This window comes from Bos grunniens, chromosome 17, assembly GCF_055505025.1.
Source record: "Bos grunniens cultivar Pamir isolate PY7600 chromosome 17, Bosgru_T2T1.0, whole genome shotgun sequence".
NCBI lineage: Eukaryota > Metazoa > Chordata > Mammalia > Artiodactyla > Bovidae > Bos > Bos grunniens.
In genome coordinates this window covers 32,652,018-32,678,798 of record NC_141181.1, presented here as the reverse complement: position 1 = coordinate 32,678,798, position 26,781 = coordinate 32,652,018, and the positions used below count along the sequence as shown (strand labels likewise).

The 26,781-nt window shown below is 35.1% G+C and overlaps 1 protein-coding gene across 4 annotated transcripts in view; it reads left to right on the top strand.

Moving 5' to 3' along the window:
• Positions 1-26,781, top strand: part of FAT4 (FAT atypical cadherin 4) — a 193,335-nt gene that overhangs the window by 152,127 nt on the left and 14,427 nt on the right. For all 4 annotated transcript variants that reach the window (XR_015143947.1, XM_086345923.1, XM_086345922.1 and 1 more), the window contains exons 10-15: positions 2,134-2,238; positions 6,947-7,254; positions 10,934-11,019; positions 11,945-12,124; positions 21,659-21,783; positions 23,679-23,896. Coding sequence is in view for 3 of the 4 variants with exons in the window: in XM_086345923.1 (XP_086202049.1) it covers positions 2,134-2,238; positions 6,947-7,254; positions 10,934-11,019; positions 11,945-12,124; positions 21,659-21,783; positions 23,679-23,896 (1,022 nt within the window). In the remaining variant the exon portion in view is untranslated. The remainder of the gene's footprint in view (positions 1-2,133; positions 2,239-6,946; positions 7,255-10,933; positions 11,020-11,944; positions 12,125-21,658; positions 21,784-23,678; positions 23,897-26,781) is intronic.

Genomic DNA, 26,781 nt, shown 5'->3' with positions numbered 1-26,781 from the left:
TTGTTCCCCATTTCCAGTCTTCAAGAAGTAAAGTTTGTGATTTTTGTAACCTACATATATCTGTTTACAATATGAATGTTTACTAACCGTACCTACAAAGAATATTAATCTATAGCTTTATTACTTGCTACTTTTAACACAGCTCTAAAATAAAGTTTCCAAAAAAAAGAAAGGAAAAGAATAAAAATTCTTAATGAGTGTCATAGCATATGTGAGAAAAAAAAATGGATGGAGTGGGATGTGACTTTCTTAATACTAACTAGATAATGAATAGTATAGTCAATAGATCTTATTTTATTTTCTATTGAGTGACACAGATACTGTATTAGGGGAAAAAATACACTTCTCTAGAACAATCTGTGACAAATCCACTTAGAAAACACTAGAGAAAAGGGTTCTCCCATGACAGAGCAGCTCTCTGATGAGATAGTTTGTATGAGTTTAGAATAAATTTGTCCTCCCTGTTTTTCCAGTATGACCCATTACAAAAATACTTAACACTTCATTTCTGTGCTTCTAGATTGGTAACTTGTTTATTTTTCATTATTTCCCCTTAAAATAGGAAGGTATTCTGAAATTGTACTGTTTTGTCTTGCAAGATGTGGTTCCCAAATTTATTTATAAAGGAAAAATGTTGTTTATGACACTATGATATGGAGAATTATGTTCAGTTAGCAGTGTCATCAAACCTGACTCCCTTAAAATTTCAAACCAGACCAAGTGTGGCTACATAATCAAGACACAATATCAGAACTAAATTAAATAAAAACTTTGTGTTCCAAGCATATTTATTAATTTATTATGATGAAATAGATTATGCACAACATTGTCTAGTTGTGTAGATAAAACTACATGCTTTCATGAGACATTTAATAAAGGCATTAGTGCAGTCATGCTGGGAAGTAGGAAATAGCTTTTCAGAAATAAACTCTCCCTCCTACCAATGAATGGAAATTAAGAACTCTAAGAAATACTTAATTTCTTGGGAAATTAAGAAACATCTGATTTCATTTCTTAAGATTGGAAAACTAAAAACTACTCTAACAAATATGATATTATAATAATCTACAGTTACAGAGTAGTGGTATTATAATAAATTTATATTCGCATAAAAAACCCATACACCATCACAAGAATAACAAAACACAGATGGGACTAGCCTTATACCTTAAATTTTGCCTACTAAGTGATTAATTATTTGATCATAGCTGTCTGAAACCTAGATTTCGGAGCAGACCTACAATGGTCGATATCATAGTTTTATAATTTTTTAGGCAAGGGATTACCCTCCAAAAACCTCTTCTCCTCCACCTGTGAAATACAAATGTTTCCTATTGTACGGATCAATTTTCCCCACTAAAATGGAGATACCATGGAAAGACATTGTCTACTTTTTGACTGTTACACCTTCATCTTTTAGCATGCCTGGCCCATAATAGACATTCAGTCAATATTAACTGATTCAGTGAACAAAACAATGCATGAAAAGTCTTTATACACTGAAATATATGCTGATTAGGTGTTATTATTTTAGAAAAAAAGACAAAGCATACATACGTAATCTATAGTTAAGAATAAATCTTCCTAAGCATTTGAAAATGTTTGATGGGTTTTTATTACTTTTGATTCCGCTTTACAACATGTGTGTCAAAGTTAAGGAATATTTCTCGAGAATGAAAGAATTGTAATTTGGCAAATAAGCTAAATGAGATTCATTCCTACCTTTGAAAAATCTGTGTTAAGGAAGTCTCTATGGTGAAAATTATAATGTAACAGTTTCAGCTTTCTAGTTATACTATATAAAAAATGAAGTGGCATCGACAAGAGAAAATAAATTCAGTGAAAACATTTAAATATGTTCACCATTTGTGATTTCCCTGAAAACAGTAGTTCTTTCCAAGATAATTATGCAAATTCCTTGCTAAATATTACAATGTACATCTTTACAACAGGGCAACTAAATAAGACTGAACTCTAATACAATATTCCAATGTCCTCATGACAAGTATACTGTTCTTGTATTTCTTTTCTCCAACGATAGGATCTCTCAGGATACATTATTACATATGGTTATGCAGAAATGGTGTTAATGTATTTATGTACATTTTTTAAAATGAATTTGATACTTTTCAGGGAAAATGTGTGAATCTTCAGTCAATTACTGTGAATGTAACCCCTGCTTTAATGGTGGTTCCTGTCAAAGTGGTGTGGAGTCCTACTATTGTCATTGTCCGTTTGGTAAGTATAATTTAGTGGTTGGTACAAAATATCAACCTATTTTGGCAGAGTTTAGTAGTTTTGTTTCATTGTGTCATGGAGTGACTAAGAAAACATTAATAGTTTCACACAGGAGGTCTTATTAAAGGAAAATCTCAAAGGTTTAATATTTTCTAAGTTAATTATGGAAATACCATTGAATATATTGTTTTGATCCTTACTAGAAAAATAATCTGTCCAAGATAATTAAATCTGAGGTTGTTTCTTCAGGACATTTCCTCACAAAACCTCATGAATGTCTGCTTTTTAGCCTAGAGCCTATCAAATGAAACATCCTTTAAGTGCAATTTAACATCATTCTCTACTAAAATCTTTGAGAATAGTTGAAACATTTTGTTTTGCTTTTGTTTTTTTTTTTTGCATTTGTTTTTTGCATTAATTCAGCCTTTTCTGTTAGAAGGATTTGGTAACTTGACATACAGTTTTTATATAGGCTTTGTAGATAATATCATGTAACTAATCAAAATTCAGAATAATGTATTCTGTTAAGGAAGAAAATTGCTAAAGAGAATTTTTTTTGTATACATACATATTTATTCATCATAGCAGAATGAATTAAAAGATTTCTTCCAGGTCTCACCCAAATGTTACCCAGCCCTGGGACAGCCAAGAACTATGAGAACAGCTTTGCAGGAAGCTTTTAACTTGGTTTGTTTCTTAGGTTGGTGATTATTCCATTTATTTAAAGGCTGCTTTACTCTACAATATAGTATTCATCTCTAGAGGTCCTGCAGGTAGTTAAGATCCTGTCTATTTTCCATAAGAAAGAGAGGAAATGATTTTTTCTATTTTTTTATTGAATATATTTATTACAGCGTTACATCGACCTGAAAAATGAATTTCAATGTATAGTAGAGAAGAGAACTTAAAAAGAATCTGATGTTTCTGTGCTGTGCTTAGTCATTCAGTCGTGTCCGACTCTTTGCAACCCCATAAACTGTAGCCTACCAGGCTCCTCCATACATGGAATTCTGTAGGCAAGAATACTGGAGTGGGTTTCCATTCCCTTCTCCAGGATGTTTCCCAACCCAGGGATTGAACCCAGGTCTCCCCATCTGAGCTACCAGGGAAGCCCATAAATACTGGAGTGGGTAGCGTGTCCTGGAGAAGCCAGGGGATCTTCCCAACCCCAGCCCAGGAAATGAACCAGATTACTGACAGATTATTTGCAGACAGATTACTTACCAGCTGAGCTACAGTAATCAGTAAATGTAACAATAATTCATTTCCAAGTAATTCCATGACTATCCAGTTTTGCTTTTCTAGAACGCAACATCAAAAGAATGATAAAGGGAAACAGAATATGAAAATATCTAATTGTAAGCCTTGTATTTTAGCAATGGTTCTGAGGCCTGGAAATTGAGGGCTTTGTCTATAGTCAAACAAAGAAAATTAAAAAAAAAAAACTATCGTAAAATGATATAGTGACTATAACACAATTTTATTTTCAGTCCAGGATGATGTTCACAGTATCTTTTTAAAAATATATGTATATATCCTTGAGATTCTCACCAATAATGCACTTGAAGCATTAAAAGGCAGATCATGTTCAAAATAACCACAATGTTACATCTCCTAAAATTTATTTCTTTCAATGATCTCTTTAAAAACAAAAACAAAAAAAACTTTTATGTTGGAATATATTTGATATTGTGTTAGTTTCAGGTGAACAGCAAAGTGATTCAGTTATGCACATACACGTTATCTATTCTTTTTTAACTTCCTTTTCTATTAGGTTGTTACATAATATTGAGCAGAGTTCCCTGTGCTGTACAGTAGGCCCTTGTTGGTTATCCATTTTAAGTAAATTTAAATTTTAAATTTCTGCAGATAACCACAATCAAATGTCATGGTTTAACTTGTGTTTTGGAAGGAAAGATAAAGGGAATGGAGTGGGAAAATTATTTTTAAGTGACTGAATAAAGCTTTTTACATTTAAAAAAATTCCTTTGTACTTCATGTGTACATATGAGGATATAATATAGTTGATAATAAATGAAAACAAATTGTTGCTGCAGTACAGCTGATACAACAGTCATTGCCTTTTGGGTAGAAGGGTTTTGGGATTCCAAGTAAACCGTCTCCTCACCATACCAGAGATCCTCAGGGGCAAAGGACTAGCAAAATAATATAAATTAAAATAGAGACAGATCACATGTACTGGCAGTGTGCATTTATGCCCCTATTCCTTCCAGTGGAAAAGGCAAAAGAAACATTATTTAAACTTGCATATTGTCAACTGGAAACCGAAGCCTTACAAGAGAAAGCAAAGCAAAACAAAAAACCTTGAAACAATACAGATTTGAGAAAAAAAGAAATCGAATTAAAAGAAAAAAGTAGTATAAATTGAATATAGGTGAAACATACAAATAAAAATGGCAAATGAAATACTTAAAACAAATAGCTGGAAGTAGTTACATGTGAATCCTATAAAACAACATCTTAACTATAATTTTGAAGTTGGAAAAACTTTTGCACTGTTTACCTTCTCATAGGCAAAAGAGCTGTTGTTTAGACTTAATTTTTTTATAAGCTTATGTTTTAGAAAGAATATATAAGTACTTAAGACTTTGTAAGAGAGCCTATATAGTTATGTTTAAATATGTGTATAGCTTTGTATACACTTGATATTTCTTATTAAAGTAATTTGAATAAATTCTTTTGATCTTTATGTAGCATCTTTAAATAGCATTCCATTTGTAAAGCCACTTTTGAATCCTCATTAAGATGATTTCAAAGACAAAAATTTACATTTCTCTAGAAATGATAATAAAAATCCTTAAGAAAATAATATATTCTATAAAAAATACTATCATGTTTGAAAGTACAGTATCAATTTAAATAAAATATAGAACATCTTCCCTGTAACCTATATTCAAATTTTAAGTATATTTTCATAGATTTATTAGAACTTAATCATAAGAGACCTAAGGGAACAACTGAAAATGTCTCTTTAACAATCTACTTCATTTTGTATGCCTTATTTTTCCTTTGTATTTAACTTTGATTACTCTTTCTGCACATTTAAATAATCTGTATATAATTAAATATATATTTTATATAAACTTGAAATTTTATTCTATATAAAATTTATATGATAGATATATTTATGACATACACAAATAAACATATGCCATATATAATATCAGTTCAGTTCAGTTCAGTCACTCAGTTGTGTCTGACTCTTTGCAACCCCATAGACTACAGCACACCAGTCTTCCCTGTCCATCACCAGCTCCCAAAGCTTACTCAAACACATGTCCATTGAGTCGGTGATGCCATCCAGCCATCTCATCCTCTGTCATCCCCTTCTTCTCCCAGCTTCAATCTTTCCCAGTATCAGGGTCTTTTCCAATGAGTCAGTTCTTTGCATCAGGTGGCCAAAGTACTGGAGTTTCAGCTTCAGCCTCAGTCCTTCCAATGAATATTTAGGACCGATTTCCTTTAGGATTGACTAGTTAGATCTCCTTGTACTATATATAGTATATATGATATATATAATACATATAATTCTGATAATTTTTTGTGTTAACTATTAAAAATAAATTATATAGATTTCCTACTCATTTAAAATAAATATTATCTCAACCTTTACAGAAAAAAGATAAATGACACAAGGAAATTCTAGGCAATTTTAATTTAAAGAACATTTGGATATAAAATGTAGCATAGTCAAAACAACCAGATAATCAGTAGATCTGGCCTCAAATTTTGGCTCTGTTTCTCATGGTTCCATGACCTTGGACAAGTTTTAAGTATTCTATAAAATGATGACATTGATTTCTTCTAGCAGAACAATTCCCTGAATCTAAATTTAATGCATTTACATGAGATGTAAGCCAAAATGAAGGAATGAAACCTTTGCAAGTTAATATGAATTATGATGTATTGGCATGGGTTAATTTTCCGATCATTTGCTACAGTCTACTAATATTTGTGGGAAAAGAATTTTGGCTTAGCATTGTAGCATCAATAAAACTCATTTTTCAAGTTTGAAAAAGAACCAGCACAAACAAGTGGGAATGCTGAATTTCAGAAAAACAGAAAGCTATTTCAAAGTAGCTGCTGTAAATCATACCCAAAGAGGGTATAAAACAAAAAAAAAAAGAGAGAGAGAGAGAGAGATAAAAACTTATTTTCATCTGTGAAAGCAATGATTCCTTTTCTTAATTTTTTGACTCAAAAATACCAGAAGTGCAGGAACTAATTTTGTTTTTAGTCAAAAACAAATTTACAATCCTTAGTTGAATTAAAATTGTTTTCAAGAATTGTGTATGATGAAGGAAGTAACTGAGTTGAAAATGACAGCATATTGATCTTTAAAAAGATTGACAAAATCACTTTGAATGTTTTCCAGGAAAGAAACCTCTTCAGCCATATTCCATTCCACTAATTCTATTTTTACAAAATAAGGCATAGTTAGATTAATTAGGATGTGTTTCCTAATTGGCCAAAGAAAAACAATTTTACCAGTTTATCATTTCTTATACGCTTTTGAAATCTTTTTTATTTCTATTTCAATTAAATTTAGACAGTATTCTTTGGAGAGTAATAAAAATTTGTTAAAAGTATGACCTATTATTGTAACTTTAAAACATTTTAATAAAAGTCATATAATAAAACTTTACTTGAATGTGATATGTCAAAATGTTAATTTTCCCATCTACAGGTGTCTTTGGAAAACACTGCGAGTTGAATAGTTATGGATTTGAGGAGTTATCATACATGGAATTCCCCAGCTTGGATCCCAATAACAACTATATTTATGTCAAATTTGCAACTATTAAAAGTCATGCTTTATTACTTTACAACTATGACAACCAGACAGGGGATCGGGCTGAGTTTCTGGCCCTTGAAATTGCTGAAGAAAGGTTAAGATTCTCTTATAATTTAGGCAGTGGTACCTATAAACTCACCACCATGAAGAAGGTGTCAGATGGACATTTTCACACTGTGATTGCCCGGAGAGCAGGAATGGTAAGATATTCACTCCGCATTAGAATTTGCTTTATTGTTGTATATCTAGTCAACCAGGCTAGAAACTTGAAATGTTAAAGCATGAATTGTGGTTCAAATTAAGTTTAATTGTACATGTTCGCTTAGAGAAAAATCTCCTGGAGAGCAGGGATTTAGAAAATTGCAGTGTCTCTGATTATTGATGTACCCAGTCATATTGAATCTGACAGAATTAGAACAAACATGGATTCTGGTGATATACATAAATTGGTGCTTATATTAGCCATAGTGATTTTCTAACACTGAGAGTTGAAGCTAATGGAGTTTAGTAGATCACAACCCTCCAAGCTATATAAGGTGTCCATATTGCTAAGATGTTATCCATGGGCTCTTGTGTAGAATAGAGGATTTTACCTGATGACCTCCAAAGTCACCTTAAACTTCATGAGCATTCTTTGATTTTATCAAAGAAGGACTTGAGAGCAAGAGGGAGGACAAAGAAAGAGGCACCATGAGATATACCCAACAGGAAAGAGAAAAAAGCTATTTCAGTTAATTTGTAATGGATCACCACACTAATCAGGTTTTAGTGGAGTGGGGGGGCGGGGGTGGGGGGCGGAATCCCTTGTCATTATTTCTTCAGTCAGAGGAAAAAATTCCCTCTATTTCGGAATACATCCAAAGTAAGGCCCCTACTGGATTTTGAATCTGCTGCTTTCTACGTTTCAAAAGGATTTTGTTGGAAACTGGCAAAATCATTAACTTCTCAGATCTGAATCATTGCAAAGACAGGATAAAAACATCTCAATTTACAGCAGTACTGGTAGAAAAATTCAACAGTAAAAGAGAAGGTGCATTTAACTCTGAAGATGAAATTGAATGAGTTTTTATTCAAATAAAATTTTCCCTCAAGTATTTTTCCTTTGAGTTGTGTCACCAAGCTTTTAGAAAATAAGAAAAATATGTTAAGTATTAACATTGCTGAAAATATGATGCCATATGCAAGTTTTCCTAATTAAAGCGTTTGTAAATGTCCACGTGACTCTAGCTTATGATAAGTTTAGGAATCTCTAGAATGGATGGGTACTTTACATAGCATACATAGAGATGTGTTACCATTTTGTCTTAGAAATAAACTGAAAGGAAATGTGCTTAAATTAATAGTCAAAATAAGCATATATTGTATTATGAAAACCTAATACCTCTTCTGAGATTGAATGTCACTCAGTTTTATAGATCACTGGAAGAATTAACATTTAAAATAGTTAACTAAAAAAGGCATGAAAGTCTTGACATAAAATTGAGAATGTAAATGTTTCCTAAAATTGATAGTATTGATGATAATTTCTTTGAGAAGGTGGCAAGAAAGAAATTTACACAGTTTATGAGAGTTTACTCTATGAAGTTTATAATCAGTTACAGTAATTAACTTATAGGAAAAATTTTTTAATAGTTTAGCCAGTAATATTTGATGCACAGTAAGTATAAATCAGCCCTATTTATTATTTCTGAAATGTGAAGTATTTAAGATCTACTTTTGCAAATCCCACCTAAATATATATCTTTATGGTCAGTCTCACAAAATCATCTGCTATATTGATAAAAATGTGATACTCAAGAAACAAATCATTTCCATACATAATGAAAGACAGGAAACCTGATTCTTTTGCATTTAAGTCGAAGGTAATGTTAGTTAACTTGCTTAACCACCCTGTTTTATGTTTCCTCCCTTTGCTTTGCTTTAGTTAAAATTTACCTCAAATGACAATCCTTCTTATAAATGCTTTCATAGTATTTATTTTTCTTCTCTAGAAGTGGAGAAAATTGGATTAGTCTTGTCCTATGGTATTAAAGTAAATTTAGGTGGAGTCTTTGGTTCCGCATTAGGAGAAACCATCAGTCCTTCTGTGTTTCTGGATTTGGGATCAGGCCTCTTATTATTTACTAGCCATGCTGTGAAATACCACACTCTGAATATCAACTTTATAATTTCACCAGTGAAAATATGCGGTTTTGCAGAATTTCACTGCTGTTTGGAAAACAAAGAAGGGGCATCACAACAGCCTTGCAGAGCACAGAGTAACACGAATATGCAACAAGCTTGGTCTTAAAGTGGATCACTGTCATCCCCAGTGGCCACTGCCCAATATGGAGAGCACTGAATTCCATCATATTCTTGAGCCTGATAACCATGACTTGATGACTTTGTTTCTTGATCAAATAGAGTATTAATATGTCATACTAAACAGAAGGTTTTTTTCTCAGGGGAGTGTGCATCTCTTAAGATACAAAAATGATTACTGTAAGTTGTGATTTAAATGATATTGGTGAGTTACTACTGTATAATAATATATAATAATGCATTCACACTATAGATAAATATGCTGTAATATGCCATTTGTAAAGAATGGTTCTTAAAATGAAAAGAGCATCTATATGACTTGTTTAGATCATCTCAAACTTTATCTTTATTATAAGTATTACAATCTTCATAGGTTGCAGTAGTAATATTTATATTATACTTCCAAAATCTTTCTGTGAATATGACTGAAATATTATTGGATATAACTTTTTTAAAATTATACATCTATTTTTTGTTTGTATTTTGGAATAGCTAGATAGTAGGATAAGCATTTTTCTTAAGATTGTAATCCCAGAAAGCTGTCTTACACCTAACGTATGATATCCTAAGAGATATTAATGACATTTTTATTCTTTCATCTGTAAAACAAAGGTGCTGGAGAAGATTTTTTAAAGCACTTTCCCAGTTCTTACATGTAATAGTTTCACAGTTTTAGCTTTACACATATAAAGGAAATGTGTACCCCTAATTGGATCATGTATTATAATTGTGGGCTTTCCTGGTGGCTCAGACAGTAAAGAATCTGCCTGCAATACTGGAGACCTGGGTTCGATCCCTGGGCTGGGAAGATCCCCTGGAGAAGGGAATACCTACCCACTCCAGTATTCTTTCCTGGAGAATTCCATAGATGGAGGAGCCTGGCAGGCCACAGTCCATATGGCCAATGCTTCATCTGAATTATAACTGTATTATACTATTGGGTGGCTCCAGAGAAGGCAATGGCACCCCACTCCAGTACTGTTGCCTGGAAAATCCCATGGATGGAGGAGCCTGGTAGGCTGCAGTCCATGGGGTCGCTAAGAGTCGGATACGACTGAGCGACTTCACTTTCACTTTCCACTTTCATGTATTGAAGAAGGAAATGGCAACCCACTACAGTGTTCTTGCCTGGAAAATCCCATGAATGCAGAAGCCTGGTAGGCTGCAGTCCATGGAGTCGCTAAGAGTCGGACATGACTGAAGCGACTTAGCAGCAGCAGCAGCAGCATTGGGTGGCTCAGAAAGCTTGCTTGAATTTTTCCGTAAGTTGTTATGGAAAAAATGAGTGAACTTTCTGGCCAACTCAATGCATCAAAAGTTTAATTCAATTTAAAAATCATGTCCACATAGAAACAAACTGTATTATAGTATACTAATGGGTTACTCAGAAAGTTCATTTGGATTTTTCCATAATATCTTATGGAAAAATCCAAATGAATTTGCTGGCCACCCAATATATCAAAATTTTATTTCATTTTAAAGATCATGTCTATGCAGAAACAAGTCCTGGGTAGTGTTAGCTGAAAAGAACAGGGACGATAGAGTTCATACTGAACATTTCTTTCTCTTGCTTTATAGGCAGCTTCTTTAACTGTGGACTCTTGTTCTGAGAACCAAGAAGCAGGATACTGCACTGTTAGTAATGTGGCAGTTTCAGATGACTGGTAAGTAAAACTATTAGTTTGATCTTTATTATTAATTAAAATTCAAAATGAAATTATATTTTACAATAATTTTATCATGCTAAGTATTATATAAAAGTTGAAGATATTTTGTCCTCTCTAAAGGGATTTTCATACTAAACAACAAGAAGTTAATAGTTTACAAAATGTGTAAAAACAGTATAAAAATGAAGTGGTACAGATGAGGATAAAGCTAGAGAAAGGAAAGCTTAACATAGCCTATCCTCTTTCAGAAGGTCCATGAAATAGTTGCATGTGACTGGGGTCCTGCAAGAAGGTTAGGAAAAGGATCCCATCCTCTTTTAAATGTATTTTTGAAAGTTGTATGTGACAATGATTGACAGATATTTTTCACTAGTGCCTGAAGGTGAAATACAATCTTACCTAAAACATAAGTGATTTTTATAGAAATAGTTACAGAGAGAGAAAAAGAAATAGTGATACATCATCCATTTGCTTTAATTGATTTACTCGATTCCTTATTATCTCTGTGGTGAAGGAAAAATGTAATCTGACATTAATATTAACATTCTTACTTCTACTGCATTCTATTTTCCTTCTGATAGTATGCGCCTTCTCAAAAACTTAACATTGTTATATACATCTCATTTGACTAACTGAAAATATTATTTCCACTAGTTTTGTAATTTTCTGTACCCTGAAAAGTCTAACAATCCTGTAGGTATCTGTTTAGAAAACATGCATCTGTAAGTAATGTTTTCCATTGATATGTACTATGTCTTAATATATGCCAGGAAAAGTTACAGTCATCCTTTCTTAAACTAAATATTGTACGGGAATCTACTGCATGGATACTAATATACATGTCTTTCCTTTCTTATTTTCGATTGAAGTATAATTAAGTTACAATGTTGTGCCAATCACATATGTTTCCTTTCTTATGTAGGACTCTGGACGTTCAGCCTAATCGAGTCACAGTTGGTGGTATTAGAGCACTAGAGCCAATCCTTCAGAGGAGAGGACACGTAGAAAGTCATGATTTTGTCGGGTGTATAATGGAGTTTGCAGTCAATGGAAGGCCTCTGGAACCCAGCCAAGCTTTGGCAGCACAAGGGATCCTAGATCAGTATGGCAACCTCATTTCTTACTATTGTAAAGAAAACTGTAAATACCAAAAGTGTGTGATAATTGAGCATCAAAAGATGAAATTATTGTGCTCAAAGCTCCAAAAATACCAAGTGTTTTATGCTGTTTTGAATTTTAAGTATTTCCTTATAGCTGTGAGATTATGGGAAGATATATGCATGTGTGCATGTCTGCATGTATATACTTTACATAGTTGTGAGAAGTATATGAGTTAAGTAAGTAAATCACATAAAAAGGGACCTGGCACATAGTAATATATAAGGGTTAGCAATAATGTGTACAAAATTGATTAGAGAGTAAATAGTTTTACATTTAAATATACTATTCCCTTGGTCTGGCTCTAGACTCAAATAAAGGGAGAAGGCAGATCCCTGCTCTTGAGTTCTTATTCTCTTCAAATTCCTGATTACTAGACTCTAGCGCAGCCATAATTAATGCCTGGCAATATATTATATTCCCCTAATTTACTTTCTCCTTCTTCAGTAGCTATATCATGCCTCTTCTTTACACAAACTTCAGACATCATCTCTTGCATCGTTTTCCCAGCTAATGAATTTGCTTCTTAACTTGCTTAGAAAACTGAGGTGGATAAAAGCAAAACTACCCAAAGCTCATTTCTCCACAGCTGCCCATGCAGCCTGTAGTCCACCCTGTAGCCTATCACTGAATGAATTGCTCCTAATTCTGAAAAGACCAACCCCCCTTTTACACCTAGACTTCATCTCCCCAAACTTTCTTAAAATAACAATCCAGCTTTCTAAACAATGTTTTTCTTATTTCAATTTAGGCTACTATTTCTTCCACTTCATAGTTTTAAAAAACTTTGTTATCCTATTTTCCATTTTTCTTCTATCTTTGTCAAAGTGACCCAAAACCACTGTGTTGCTAAAATCAGTGGTCAAGTCTCCTCTTATTTGAACTTCAGCAACACTGAGAACAACGCTATTAGTTTGTTCACCAGCACATGATACAAAGTTGGTTTTCTACTCTCATTTTCCTCATCTTAACTTCTGTTTTGTATCTGTATTCATTAAGTCATTAAAAAATTTTTAAGTCATTTTATATAATCCTTGGTTTTAAGTACTGTCTCTAAAGCTGGTAACTCTGAAATATTTATCTTAAACCTGACCTCTCCTCTGAACTTTACCCTCATATCTGATAGCACACATAATATCCAAGGTGTATTTCTAACAAGTCTTTCAAACTTAATTTTAAGACTGAACTTCTGACCTTCCTTCCCGACTCCTCCCAAACCCACTCCTTGTATTTTGTCTCATCTCAGATAATAATAACTCAGTCCACGCACTTGGTTCACCACAATTTCTATACCACCTTTGACTCCTCTTTCTGACAAAATGTGGTATGTCAATCCACCAGCAAACAGCTGCTGCTGCTGCTAAGTTGCTTCAGTCGTGTCTGACTCTGTGCGACCCCTTGGACTGCAGCCTACCAGGCTCCTCCATCCATGGGATTTTCCAGGCAAGAGTACTGGAGTGGGGTGCCATTGCCTTCTCCAACCAGCAAACAGAATGAGGCTTAAAAAATAGAAGTCATGTCAGTTCACTATATTTAAAATAGATAATCAACAAGGACCTACTGGATAGCATGAGGAATTCTGCTCAACACTCTATGACAACCTAAATGGGAAAAAATTTTGAAAAAGAATAGAAATATGTATATCACTGAATCAGTTTGCTATATACCTGAAACTAACACAATATTGTCAATCAACTCTATTCCAATATAAAACAAACAAAGAAAAAATTAAAGAAAATAAAAACAGAAATCAGTTCTTACCCTGACTTATAAGACTGACCTCCCCTTGGTTGACTGACCTCAACCAAAAGGACCTGGAATGTAAAAAGGCATAAAGGCAGTTTATTTGGGATTTTCAGATTGCAATTTAAGGGTCACAGATTCCAGAGGAGCCCAAAGTAATGTCCCATTGGAAAGAAAATGAACAAGCATTTTGTTTGTTTATTTGGTAGGAGAAAGAACGAAATTAATGCAGGCTTACACAAGTTGCTTATCAAAACTTTGGACTGGAGGGTAAAATTATTCTACACGTCTGATTGGATTCTGGAGCACACCTCATTTGTTACTAGGGGAAAGTGTATTTTCTTTAATCCAGGAAAGGTCTAGTTCTTAGCATTATTTTTTCCTTTTTGCAATTCAGCAACTATTCAGCAGTTTTCTTTTTTTTTCTTTTTTTTTTTTATTCAATTTTAATTTAAAAAAAATTATACATGTGTTCCCCATCCTGAACCCTCCTCCCTCCTCCCTCCCCATACCATCCCTCTGGGTCGTCCCAGTGCACCAGGCCCAAGCATCCAGCATCGTGCATTGAACCTGGACTGGCATCTTGTTTCATACATGACATTTCACATGTTTCAATGCCATTCTCCCAAATCTTCCCACCCTCTCCCTCTCCCACAGAGTCCATAAGCCTGTTCTATACATCAGTGTCTCTTTTGCTGTCTCGTATACAGGGTTATCGTTACCATCTTTCTAAATTCCATATATATGCGTTAGTATACTGTATTGGTGTTTGTCCTTCTGGCTTACTTCACTCTGTATAATAGGCTCCAGTTTCATCCACCTCATTAGAACTGATTCAAATGTATTCTTTTTAATGGCTGAGTAATACTCCATTGTGTATATGTACCACTGCTTTCTTATCCATTCATCTGCTGATGGACATCTAGGTTGCTTCCATGTCCTGGCTATTATAAACAGTGCTGCGATGAACATTGGGGTACACGTGTCTCTTTCCCTTCTGGTTTCCTCAGTGTGTATGCCCAGCAGTGGGATTGCTGGATCATAAGGCAGTTCTATTTCCAGTTTTTTAAGGAATCTCCACACTGTTCTCCATAGTGGCTGTACTAGTTTGCATTCCCACCAACAGTGTAAGAGGGTTCCCTTTTCTCCACACCCTCTCCAGCATTTATTATTTGTAGACTTTTGGATTGCAGCCATTCTGACTGGTGTGAAATGGTATCTCATAGTGGTTTTGATTTGCATTTCTCTGATAATGAGTGATGTTGAGCATCTTTTCATGTGTTTGTTAGCCATCTGTGTGTCTTCTTTGGAGAAATGTCTATTTAGATCTTTGGCCCATTTTTTGATTGGGTCATTTATTTTTCTAGAGTTGAGCTGTAGGAGTTGCTTGTATATTTTTGAGATTAGTTGTTTGTCGGTTGCTTCATTTGCTATTATTTTCTCCCATTCTGAAGGCTGTCTTTTCACCTTGCTAATAGTTTCCTTTGATGTACAGAAGCTTTTAAGTTTAATTAGGTCCCATTTGTTTATTTTTGCTTTTATTTCCAATATTCTGGGAGGTGGGTCACAGAGGATCCTGCTGTGATGTATGTCAGAGAGTGTTTTGCCTATGTTCTCCTCTAGGAGTTTTATAGTTTCTGGTCTTACATTGAGATCTTTAATCCATTTTGAGTTTATTTTTGTATATGGTGTTAGAAAGTGTTCTAGTTTCACTCTTTTACAAGTGGTTGACCAGATTTCCCAGCACCACTTGTTAAAGAGATTGTCTTTAATCCATTGTATATTCTTGTCTCCCTTGTCAAAGATAAGGTGTCCATATGTGCGTGGATTTATCTCTGGGCTTTCTATTTTGTTCCATTGATCTATATTTCTGTCTTTGTGCCAGTACCATACTGTCTTGATAACTGTGGCTTTGTAGTAGAGCCTGAAGTCAGGTAGGTTGATTCCTCCAGTTCCATTCTTCTTTCTCAAGATCGCTTTGGCTAATCGAGGTTTTTTGTATTTCCATACAAATTGTGAAATTATTTGTTGTAGCTCTGTGAAGAATACTGTTGGTAGCTTGATAGGGATTGCATTGAATCTATAAATTGCTTTGGGTAGTATACTCATTTTCACTATATTGATTCTTCCAATCCATGAACATGGTATATTTCTCCATCTATTAGTGTCCTCTTTGATTTCTTTCACCAGTGTTTTATAGTTTTCTATATATAGGTCTTTAGTTTCTTTAGGTAGATATATTCCTAAGTATTTTATTCTTTTCATTGCAATGGTGAATGGAATTGTTTCCTTAATTTCTCTTTCTGTTTTCTCATTATTAGTGTATAGGAATGCAAGGGATTTCTGTGTGTTGATTTTATATCCTGCAACTTTACTATAATCATTGATTAGATCTAGTAATTTTCTGGTGGAGTCTTTAGGGTTTTCTATGTAGAGGATCATGTCATCTGCAAATAGTGAGAGTTTTACTTCTTCTTTTCCAATTTGGATTCCTTTTATTTCTTTTTCTGCTCTGATTGCTGTGGCTAAAACTTCCAAAACTATGTTGAATAGTAATGGTGAAAGTGGGCACCCTTGTCTTGTTCCTGACTTTAGAGGAAATGCTTTCAATTTTTCACCATTGAGGATAATGTTTGCTGTGGGTTTGTCATATATAGCTTTTATTATGTTGAGGTATGTTCCTTCTATTCCTGCTTTCTGGAGAGTTCTTATCATAAATGGGTGTTGAATTTTGTCAAAGGCTTTCTCTGCATCTATTGAGATAATCATATGGTTTTTGTTTTTCAATTTGTTAATGTGGTGTATTACATCGATTGATTTGCAGATATTGAAGAATCCTTGCATCCCTGGGATAAAGCCCACTTGGTCATGGTGTATGATCTTTTTAATGTGTTGTTGGATTCTGATTGCTAGAATTTTGTTTAGGATTTTTGCATCTATGTTCATCAGTGATATTGGCCTGTAGTTTTCTTTTTTTGTGGGATCTTTGTCAGGTTTTGGTATTAGGGTGATGGTGGCATCATAAAATGAGTTTGGAAGTTTACCTTCCTCTGCAATTTTCTGGAAGAGTTTGAGCAGGATAGGTGTTAGCTCTTCTCTAAATTTTTGGTAGAATTCAGCTGTGAAGCCGTCTGGTCCTGGGCTTTTGTTTGCTGGAAGATTTTTGATTACAGTTTCAATTTCCATGCTTGTGATGGGTCTGTTAAGGTTTTCTATTTCTTCCTGGTCGAGTTTTGGAAAGTTGTACTTTTCTAAGAATTTGTCCATTTCTTCCTCGTTGTCCATTTTATTGGCATATAATTGTTGATAATAGTCTCTTATGATCCTTTGTATTTCTGTGTTGTCTGTTGTGATCTCTCCATTTTCGTTTCTAATTTTATTGATTTGATTTTTCTCCCTTTGTTTCTTGATGAGTCTGGCTAATGGTTTGTCAATTTTATTTATCCTTTCAAAGAACCAGCTTTTGGTTTTGTTGAGTTTTGCTATGGTCTCTTTTGTTTCTTTTGCATTTATTTCTGCTCTAATTTTTAAGATTTCTTTCCTTCTACTAACCCTGGGGTTCTTCATTTCTTCCTTTTCTAGTTGCTTTAGGTGTAGAGTTAGGTTTTTATTTGACTTTTTTCTTGTTTCTTGAGGTGTGCCTGTATTGCTATGAACTTTCCCCTTAGGACTGCTTTTACTGTGTCCCACAGGTTTTGGGTTGTTGTGTTTTCATTTTCATTCGTTTCTATGCAAATTTTGATTTCTTTTTTGATTTCTTCTGTGATTTGTTGGTTATTCAGCAGCGTGTTGTTCATCCTCCATATGTTGGAATTTTTCATAGTTTTTCTCCTGTAATTGAGATCTAATCTTACTGCATTGTGGTCAGAAAAGATGCTTGGAATGATTTCTATTTTTTTGAATTTACCAAGGCTAGCTTTATGGCCCAGGATGTGATCTATCCTGGAGAAGGTTCCATGTGCGCTTGAGAAAAAGGTGAAGTTCATTGTTTTGGGATGAAATGTCCTATAGATATCAATTAGGTCTAACTGGTCTATTGTATTGTTTAAAGTTTGTGTTTCCTCGTTAATTTTCTATTTAGTTGATCTATCCATAGGTGTGAGTGGGGTATTAAAGTCTCCCACTATTATTGTGTTATTGTTAATTTCTCCTTTCATACTTGTTAGCATTTGTCTTACATATTGCGGTGCTCCTGTGTTGGGTGCATATATATTTATAATTGTTATATCTTCTTCTTGGATTGATCCTTTGATCATTATGTAGTGACCTTCTTTGTCTCTTTTCACAGCCTTTGTTTTAAAGTCTATTTTATCTGATATGAGTATTGCTACTCCTGCTTTCTTTTGGTCCCTATTTGCATGGGAAGTCTTTTTCCAGCCCTTCACTTTCAGCCTGTATGTGTCCCCTGTTTTGAGGTGGGTCTCCTGTAGACAACATATGTAGGGGTCTTGTTTTTGTATCCATTCAGCCAGTCTTTGTCTTTTGGTTGGGGCATTCAACCCATTTACGTTTAAGGTAATTACTGATAAGTATGATCCCGTTGCCATTTACTTTATTGTTTGGGGTTCGAATTTATACACCATTTTTGTGTTTCTTGTCTAGAGAATATCCTTTAGTATTTGTTGGAGAGCTGGTTTGGTGGTGCAGAATTCTCTCAGCTTTTGCTTGTCTGAGAAGCTTTTGATTTCTCCTTCATACTTGAATGAAATCCTTGCTGGGTACAATAATCTGGGCTGTAGGTTATTTTCTTTCATCATTTTAAGTATGTCTTGCCATTCCCTCCTGGCTTGAAGAGTTTCTATTGAAAGATCAGCTGTTATCCTTATGGGAATTCCCTTGTGTGTTATTTGTTGTTTTTCCCTTGCTGCTTTTAATATTTGTTCTTTGTGTTTGATCTTTGTTAATTTGATTAATATGTGTCTTGGGGTGTTTCGCCTTGGGTTTATCCTGTTTGGGATTCTCTGGGTTTCTTGGACTTGGGTGATTATTTCCTTCCCCAGTTTAGGGAAGTTTTCAACTATTATCTCCTCAAGTATTTTCTCATTTCTTTTTGTCTTCTTCTTCTGGAACCCCTATGATTCGAATGTTGTAGCGTTTAATATTGTCCTGGAGGTCTCTGAGATTGTCCTCATTTCTTTTAATTCGTTTTTCTTTTATTCTCTCTGATTCATTTATTTCTACCATTCTACCTTCTAATTCACTAATCCTATCTTCTGCCTCTGTTATTCTACTATTTGTTGCCTCCAGAGTGTTTTTAATTTCATTTATCGCATTATTCATTATATATTGACTCTTTTTTATTTCTTCTAGGTCCTTGTTAAACCTTTCTTGCATCTTCTCAATCCTTGTCTCCAAGCTATTTATCTGTGATTCCATTTTAATTTCAAGATTTTGGATCAATTTCACTATCATTATTCGGAATTCTTTATCAGGTAGATTCCCTATCTCTTCCTCTTTTGTTTGGTTTGGTGGGCATTTATCCTGTTCCTTTATCTGCTGGCTATTCCTCTGTCTCTTCATCTTGTTTAAATTGCTGAGTTTGGGGTGTCCTTTCTGTATTCTGGCAGTTTGTGGAGTTCTCTTTATTGTGGCTTTTCCTCGCTGTGTGTGGGTTTGTACAGGTGGCTTGTCAAGGTTTCCTGGTTAGGGAAGCTTGTGTCGGTGTTCTGATGGGTGGAGCTGTATTTCTTCTCTTTATTCAGTCGCGCTGTGGGGAGGGAGGGAGGGATGCTGCAAACAAATAACACTGGCGTGCGCTCGCAGTGCCTCAGCCACACTGGGTCTGCCCCGCTCACGGCGCGTGTAGCCTCCCTGCCCACACTGCTCGGGCTCTAGGTTGTTCCGCCGGGAACAATCCGAGGCTGGCCCTGGGTTGCATGTACCTCCCAGGTCCAAGCCGCTCAGGTTCAGGCACTCGGGTAGTCCTCAGAGGCGCAGACTCAGTTGGGCCTGAGTTTTGTGCTCTTCCCAGGTCCGAGCAGCTCAAGTGATGAGGTGTTTGGCGAGCGCCAATGCTGCGACTTATCGCCTCCCCGCCACTCGATTATCTGGGTGTAAAACCGGCGCACCTTCTCAGGGAGATGTTAACCGTCCAGACCCCCAAAAAGTTTTAGTTAGCAAAGAAGCCTGCTTACAGTTTTATAGATAATGTCTCTCTGGGGCTGTGATTGCCCTCTTCCGGCTCTGGCTGCCTGTCACCAGAGGGGGAAGGTCTGCAGCCGGCTATCTCTGTTCAATTCTTTGTTCTGTGCGCGGGCCTGGCGGTGTCTTAGGTTGGGGCTGGCTTTTCGCGTGGTGGATATCCCACAGTCTGGTTTGCTAGCCCAAATTATTTCGCTCAGATAGTGCTCAGGGTATTCAGGCCAGATTCTTACTCTAAGCGATGCAGCCCGCGCTGCGCCTCCCTGCCCAGCCCCCGCTTGCTAATGGCGCGTGCAGGCGTCTGCGCTGCTTCTCTGCTGGGGGAGTTACCGTAGGACTCGCAATCTTCGAGTTTTAATTGTTTATTTATTTTTTTCTTCCTGTTATGTTGCCCTCTGTGCTTCCAAAGCTCGGCACAGATTCGGCAGTGAGAAGGTTTCCTGGTGTTTGGAAGCTTCTCTCTTTTTAAGACTCCCTTCCCGGGACGGAACTCCGTCCCTCCCTCTTTTGTCTCTTTTTTTGTCTTTTATATTTTTTCCTACCTCCTTTCGAAGAGTTGGATTGCTTTTCTGGGTGCCTGATGTCCTCTGCCGGCATTCAGAAGTTGTTTTGTGGAATTTACTCGATGTTTAAATGCTCTTTTGATGAATTTGTGAGGGAGAAAGTGTTCTCCCCATCCTACTCCTCCGCCATCTATTCAGCAGTTTTAATGTAGTGTTCAGCAAAGGTCCAGCATGGACAGCAAGCATGGAAGTCCTCAGGTCATGTCCCAGCCATGTCTGACATAGTTCTTTTCACATCCTTGTCTTCCTTACCATTATCTACCTCTTCTCCTTGTTCACATCACTGTTCTGACTACATTCAGCCATTTGGTGTTCCTCAAACATGCCAAGGACACTTTCACTTCAGGACTCTCTCACTTGGCTCTTTCCTCTGCCTGGAATGACCTTTGACCAGATATACTTTGCTCTCTCACTTTATTTAGGACTTCATGAAGACAAATCCTTCCTTCACTGTCAAACCTCTAACCTAGAGATCCAAGAACATCCCCAAAATATTCCCAGTCCTTTTTCTCTGCCTTAATTTTCCCGCAGAACTTCCTTCTTTCTAAACATACTACACATTTATCTAAAGTTTTTTGTTTGCCTCCCCTACAAGGAAAAAAAAAAGTATTCCATGAACACATGGATTTTTTTCATCATTTTATCTCCATGCTTAGAACCACGTTTGACATGTAGTAGCCATTCAGTAAAGATTAGTTGCATGAGTCATTTAATGGAGGAGCTGGGTACTCAAAAAAACATGTAGCCCTGAGAGCACATGAACCGAAGTGTTTATTTGACCAAGAAGTGCTGCTCAATTAAGAATTACTTAAAAAAAGAAATTACCACCTCTTTCTTTACTGTTTAAGATGTTTGGCTTGATCTTGTCTTTTATGAATGAGGCAGGGCGTATGTTACAAGGCAACTTTTAGTTTGACAAAAAATTGAGTTCATGAAAACTGAACAGGTTAATAAAAGTTTATATGTAATGTTATCAAATTTCTCCCCCTGCCGGCTTTGTGCTCTGTGTCTTTATTCTGATTTTATTTTAGGTGTCCCAGACTAGAAGGCGCTTGTACTCACAGTCCCTGCCAACACGGTGGCACGTGTACAGATTACTGGTCGTGGCAACAGTGTCATTGCAGGGAAGGACTGACTGGGAAATACTGTGAAAAATGTATGCAAGCTATTTTATCTTCCACTGGAAATTCTAATGGCCATACAAAGTATAAATATATGTACCTAAATATGTACTTGAATTAAAAGTATTATGTTTTGATGCTATTGAAAATATTAAATGGGGAATAATTGGTAAAATACGGTGACATGTCCTCAACCCAATTCATGTTCTCAACCCAAAGGAGCATGAAATCCTTTTAGAAATACTTACTAAATATGTCCTTAGTTTTCATTTTATAAATATATCAGTTAGTTATTTTTGTTTTACCTATATAGGAATGCTTGGAAATGTACAAGACCAGAGCTATATTCAGGATTTGGTTTAGTATTATCTACCTTTATGGGATATTTCTCTGGTGAACATGTTGTGTTTGGTTGAAAAGTAAAAGTACTGAATTGCTGAACACTGAGTTCAAAACATGCAATGGCAATAAAATCTATTATAGTTAAAGGTGATAGTTAAATTTTAAATTGGAATTATTGAAATTGGTTTCAAATATTACTTTTCAAATTCTTCTGTTAGTTATTTGTTTCTAAATTGTAATATTATTAATAAGATATTATTGACATTCACGAGTTCATTAGAGAATACTTACTTAGTCGCTTCAGTTGTGTCTGACTCTCTGCGACCCCAAGGACCATGGCCAGCCAGGCTCCTCTGTCCATGGGGTTCTCCAGGCAAGAATACTAGAGTGGGTTGCCATTTCCTTCTCCATTGATGAAGTATGAAGTGACTGAAGTGAAGTCACTCAATCGTGTCCGACTCTTTGCGACCCCATGGACTGTAGCCCACCAGGCTCCTCCATCCACGGGATTCTGCAGGCAAGAGTACTGGAGTGGGCTGCCTTTTCCTTCTCCATCATTAGAGAATGGAATTCTCTAATTTTGGGCTGTATATGACTAACTCTAATGGAATCTTTTAATAGAATTGCTTTGTTGTCAGATAAGTGGTTACTACCTAAATCATTGCACGTATCTGACCACTTTTTAAGTAGTCATTTGATTCTGCTATGAGAATGAATAAAAATTTATGATTAAGTATATAACCAAAAAGATCTGAGTAGCAGAGGTATGTTTGTGTTTATTTAGGATAAAATCAAAACACAGAAAAAGTGCATTTTCACATGATATTTTTTTAAAGTAATGAGTATTTAGTAAGTAGGAATCTAATTATATTTGGAAAATAAAATGCCACTCACATGAGAAAAGCCTGTGGTTATTTTTAAAAAATTGAGGTATGATTCATACTACATAGTTTACCTTCTTAAAGTGTACCGTTCACTGCTGAAATCTTTTTGAGCTCATTTTCTTCATGTTCTTTCTTTAGATCTGTTAGCTATAACACACTTAAGTACTTCAGAAGTGTAAAGATTTATTAGATTATGAAAATATAATATATATGATAATTATACATGGTCACAAATTAAATCTATGTACTTATTAGTACTAATAAAGTTAGTTGCAAATATGAATGTTTGTTACCTTTCTTTGTTCAAATTTTCCATGTTAGAGACTTTAAAGATTATTCATTTTAGAAACACAGTGAAACTTATCACTAAATTTTTCAACTGTATATTTTTAAAGTGTAAGCTGTCTCTCCAGGTATTCATAGTGTATATAGCATGAATCAAATATTTTAATGAATATTTTCTAAATGAATAATTGTAACAATATGTTTTACATTTCATGGTTCTGACATAGATTTAAGCATTTGAAATCAACTCACACAATAATTCTCAAGTGGCAATTATTTTCTCAGAGGAGGATTAGGGAACACTGATTCCAAATCCTTAATAATTTCATTGTTCGGTTTTATAAATTTTTGTCACCAAAGAAACTGTAAGAAATGCCTGTTGGATGCATTCATGTTTATCTTTCTTTGTTGTCTTTCAGCTATTACCCCAGACACAGCCTTATCATTAGAAGGCAAAGGGCGCTTGGACTACCACATGAGTCAGAATGAGAAGCGGGAATATTTGTTGAGACAGAGCATCCGAGGTGCCATGTTGGAGCCTTTTGGTGTGAACAGTCTGGAAGTAAAATTCAGGACAAGAAGCGAGAATGGCATTTTAATCCATATCCAAGAAAGCAGCAATTACACTACTGTGAAGGTAAGATAAAAGCTAATGGTGACTTCATTTGATTAGACCGCCTGCTGTGTCATGGTTTAAATCACTTCTCCCATAATTTCTATCCTTTTCTTTACAACCCATTAGAGTTCCGACTAATGCTGGGCACTATTCCAATATCATCTATCTTAACTATTCCTCAGGCATTGGCCAGAGTAACAAAGATCTGAATGGTTTGGTTTCTAAACACTTTTGTTTAGAATAGAGACCACTGCTGGGTAGGCCAGTAAAGAAAGAATTTGTTGCAATCTATTTTGCCAGACAAAAATTTATATTGTTTTTAACCCTACTTTAAAACAAAGTAAAACCAAAAGATATGTCTTTGAAATGGAAAAAATAGTTTTTTTCCAAGAATTATTCCAAACACTTATATGTATATATTAATTGGCAGGACAAGAATAAAATTTTTTTTTGAAATTTTCTGCCTTTATTCTGGAACATATTTATATTTGATTCACTATCCATGTAACGCCTGTGAAATTAAATATCTTTGGGATTTATTGTAAGTAAAATTTCAGTTAGCTTCTCCAAATAATTTCTAAATAAATCTCTAAATAAATATTTCTGCAACATTATATTTCATGGTTGATTTATCATTAGGCTTTTTACACATCTTTTTTTTTCTCAGCTGTAAATGAGTTATATATATAAAGTATATTATAATTCTGCTCGTAATTTTTATATTACCAGCAGAATTACTAGAATTTATAATAATAAATTCTTAAGAAAACAAACCCATATTTCCTAAATTATTTCTACTTATATATCAATATTTTGAAAATTACTAAAAGCTTAGTTTATAAAGAAAGAAGCAATATACTTAGAAAATTAGCAGATTCAATTCACATACAATGCTAAAATAAAAACAGACATTCACCTCTAAACTTCAGCCTCTTTATTCTCAAAATTTCTCTCCATCCAGGAGAACTCTGGTTGGTATGTGGCCTCTTGTTTTGTCGCTAAGTCATGTCTGACTATTTTGCAACCCCATGGACTGTAGCCCACCAGGCTCCTCTGTCCATGGGATTTTCCAGGCAAGAATGCTGGAGTGGGTTATTTCCTTCTCCAGGGGATCTTCCCAACCCAGGGATCGAACCCGTGTGTCCTGCATTGTCAGGCACATTTTTTTTTTTTTTTACTGCCACCAGTAAAGAATGTATATACCTTTAAATATTTAGTACAAAAAGAAATGTTTCTAAGATTCTCATAATTTCCCTGGTCTAGCCATTCCCAACTGGGGGTGATTTTGATTTGGCAAAGCCTGGAAACATTTTTTATTGTCATGGTTATTGGGGGCAGGGGAGAGGGGCAGTACTACCGGCTTCTAGTGGTTGGGAGTCAAATATGCTGCTAAATACCCTTCAGCACACAACACAATACCCTGGAAGAAAGAACCATCCAGTCCGAAAGTCAGTGATGCTGAGACTGAGAAACTCTGCCCAAATCCAGTTGGAGAATAACTTCAAGTTATAATTTTACCTCCATTATTGAAACAAAGAGCCCAGTTCTAGAAGTAATAGAGTAACTGCAAAACAAAACACCTAAGTCACGGTTTAATGGTATTTGGTGCTTATAGTTTTCATTGAAAAGTGTATTGGAAGTAAAGAAAGCAGTAGACCTGAATATTCTTACAAGAAACATTTTTTATATGCATTGAGAGGCTTTGACATTGAGGTCTGTGCATTATCTGTTCAGCTTCTTCCAAGTCCTCGTGCCATTTAAATGACATATGAAATATTTCTGTATGTTATCTCTTTAAGCCAAGAGATACAAAAACAATGTGCTTGGAGAAATCAGAGACAGAATATTTTTCTTCCTCAAGGAAGAAGCTGAATGTCAGGATCCATTTTTACCACCATAAAAATCTTGCATTTCCAACAGGACAGCAGCATGCAACTTCTCCAGATTTTGTTACATTGGTAGCAAGCACTTGGAGATTTCTTTTCTTCCTGAAGGGAAATTGAATCAAAATAATGACTAATGCAGGCCATTCACATTTCCTTTGTATGAAAATTTTGAAAGGTAGCTTTTCAGAGATTAAGGGGTTTGGCAGGTAGAGTAAATAGATTAGGAAATAACAACAACAACAACAACAACAACAGTGATTAAGGAGAACTGAACAGACAGGAAGAGAGTGACTGTTGTAAGCAGGCAAGTTACTTGGATGACAGGAATACGATCTGCTTATCCGGGCGAGGAAGCTAGTTAGAATGTACTGTTACTTATCAATTAGTTTATCAGTGACCACCGGTCCTGGTTTTCTTCTTTCCTTTTTGGCTCAGTTTCTGACAGTTGCTTTCTCTCTCTCTTTCTTTCTTTATTCAGATTAAAAAAAAAAGAGGAAAGAAAGAAACTAAGGAGAGAAAAATTCAGAGAGAAAAACAAAAGAAAAACATTCTTATGTATCATAGGTTTTACACTGTATTTAAAGTGTTTCACATATGTCTCTTCTTTCCCCTCACTTGATTTATCTCCTTATTTGGAAATGTAATAATGCTAGGCGATGGACTTTGTATCTACTCCAAATCATTCTGGTTTGGGTATATAGTTTGCTTGTTTTTGTTTTGAAGTAAGGCCGGGTATGCTGTGCAGACTTGGGATGATTCCAAGCCCTATAGAGTCAAAAATAAGTAAATAAATGAGCAAATGAATCAATGAATAAATAAAACCAAGCAAAAAATGCACATGATATTTTGACAGCTAGGGTGGATGGAAGAGTTAGGTAGAGTGTTATTGGGGAGAGGTAGAACATGAAGAATGTTGTAATGGAAACATAGATTCTTATTCATCCTACTCCACACATGGTGTGTTCCATGGACCTTTTCACCAGAAATTGGTCAAATGAAATAATGACAGGTTGTGATCAA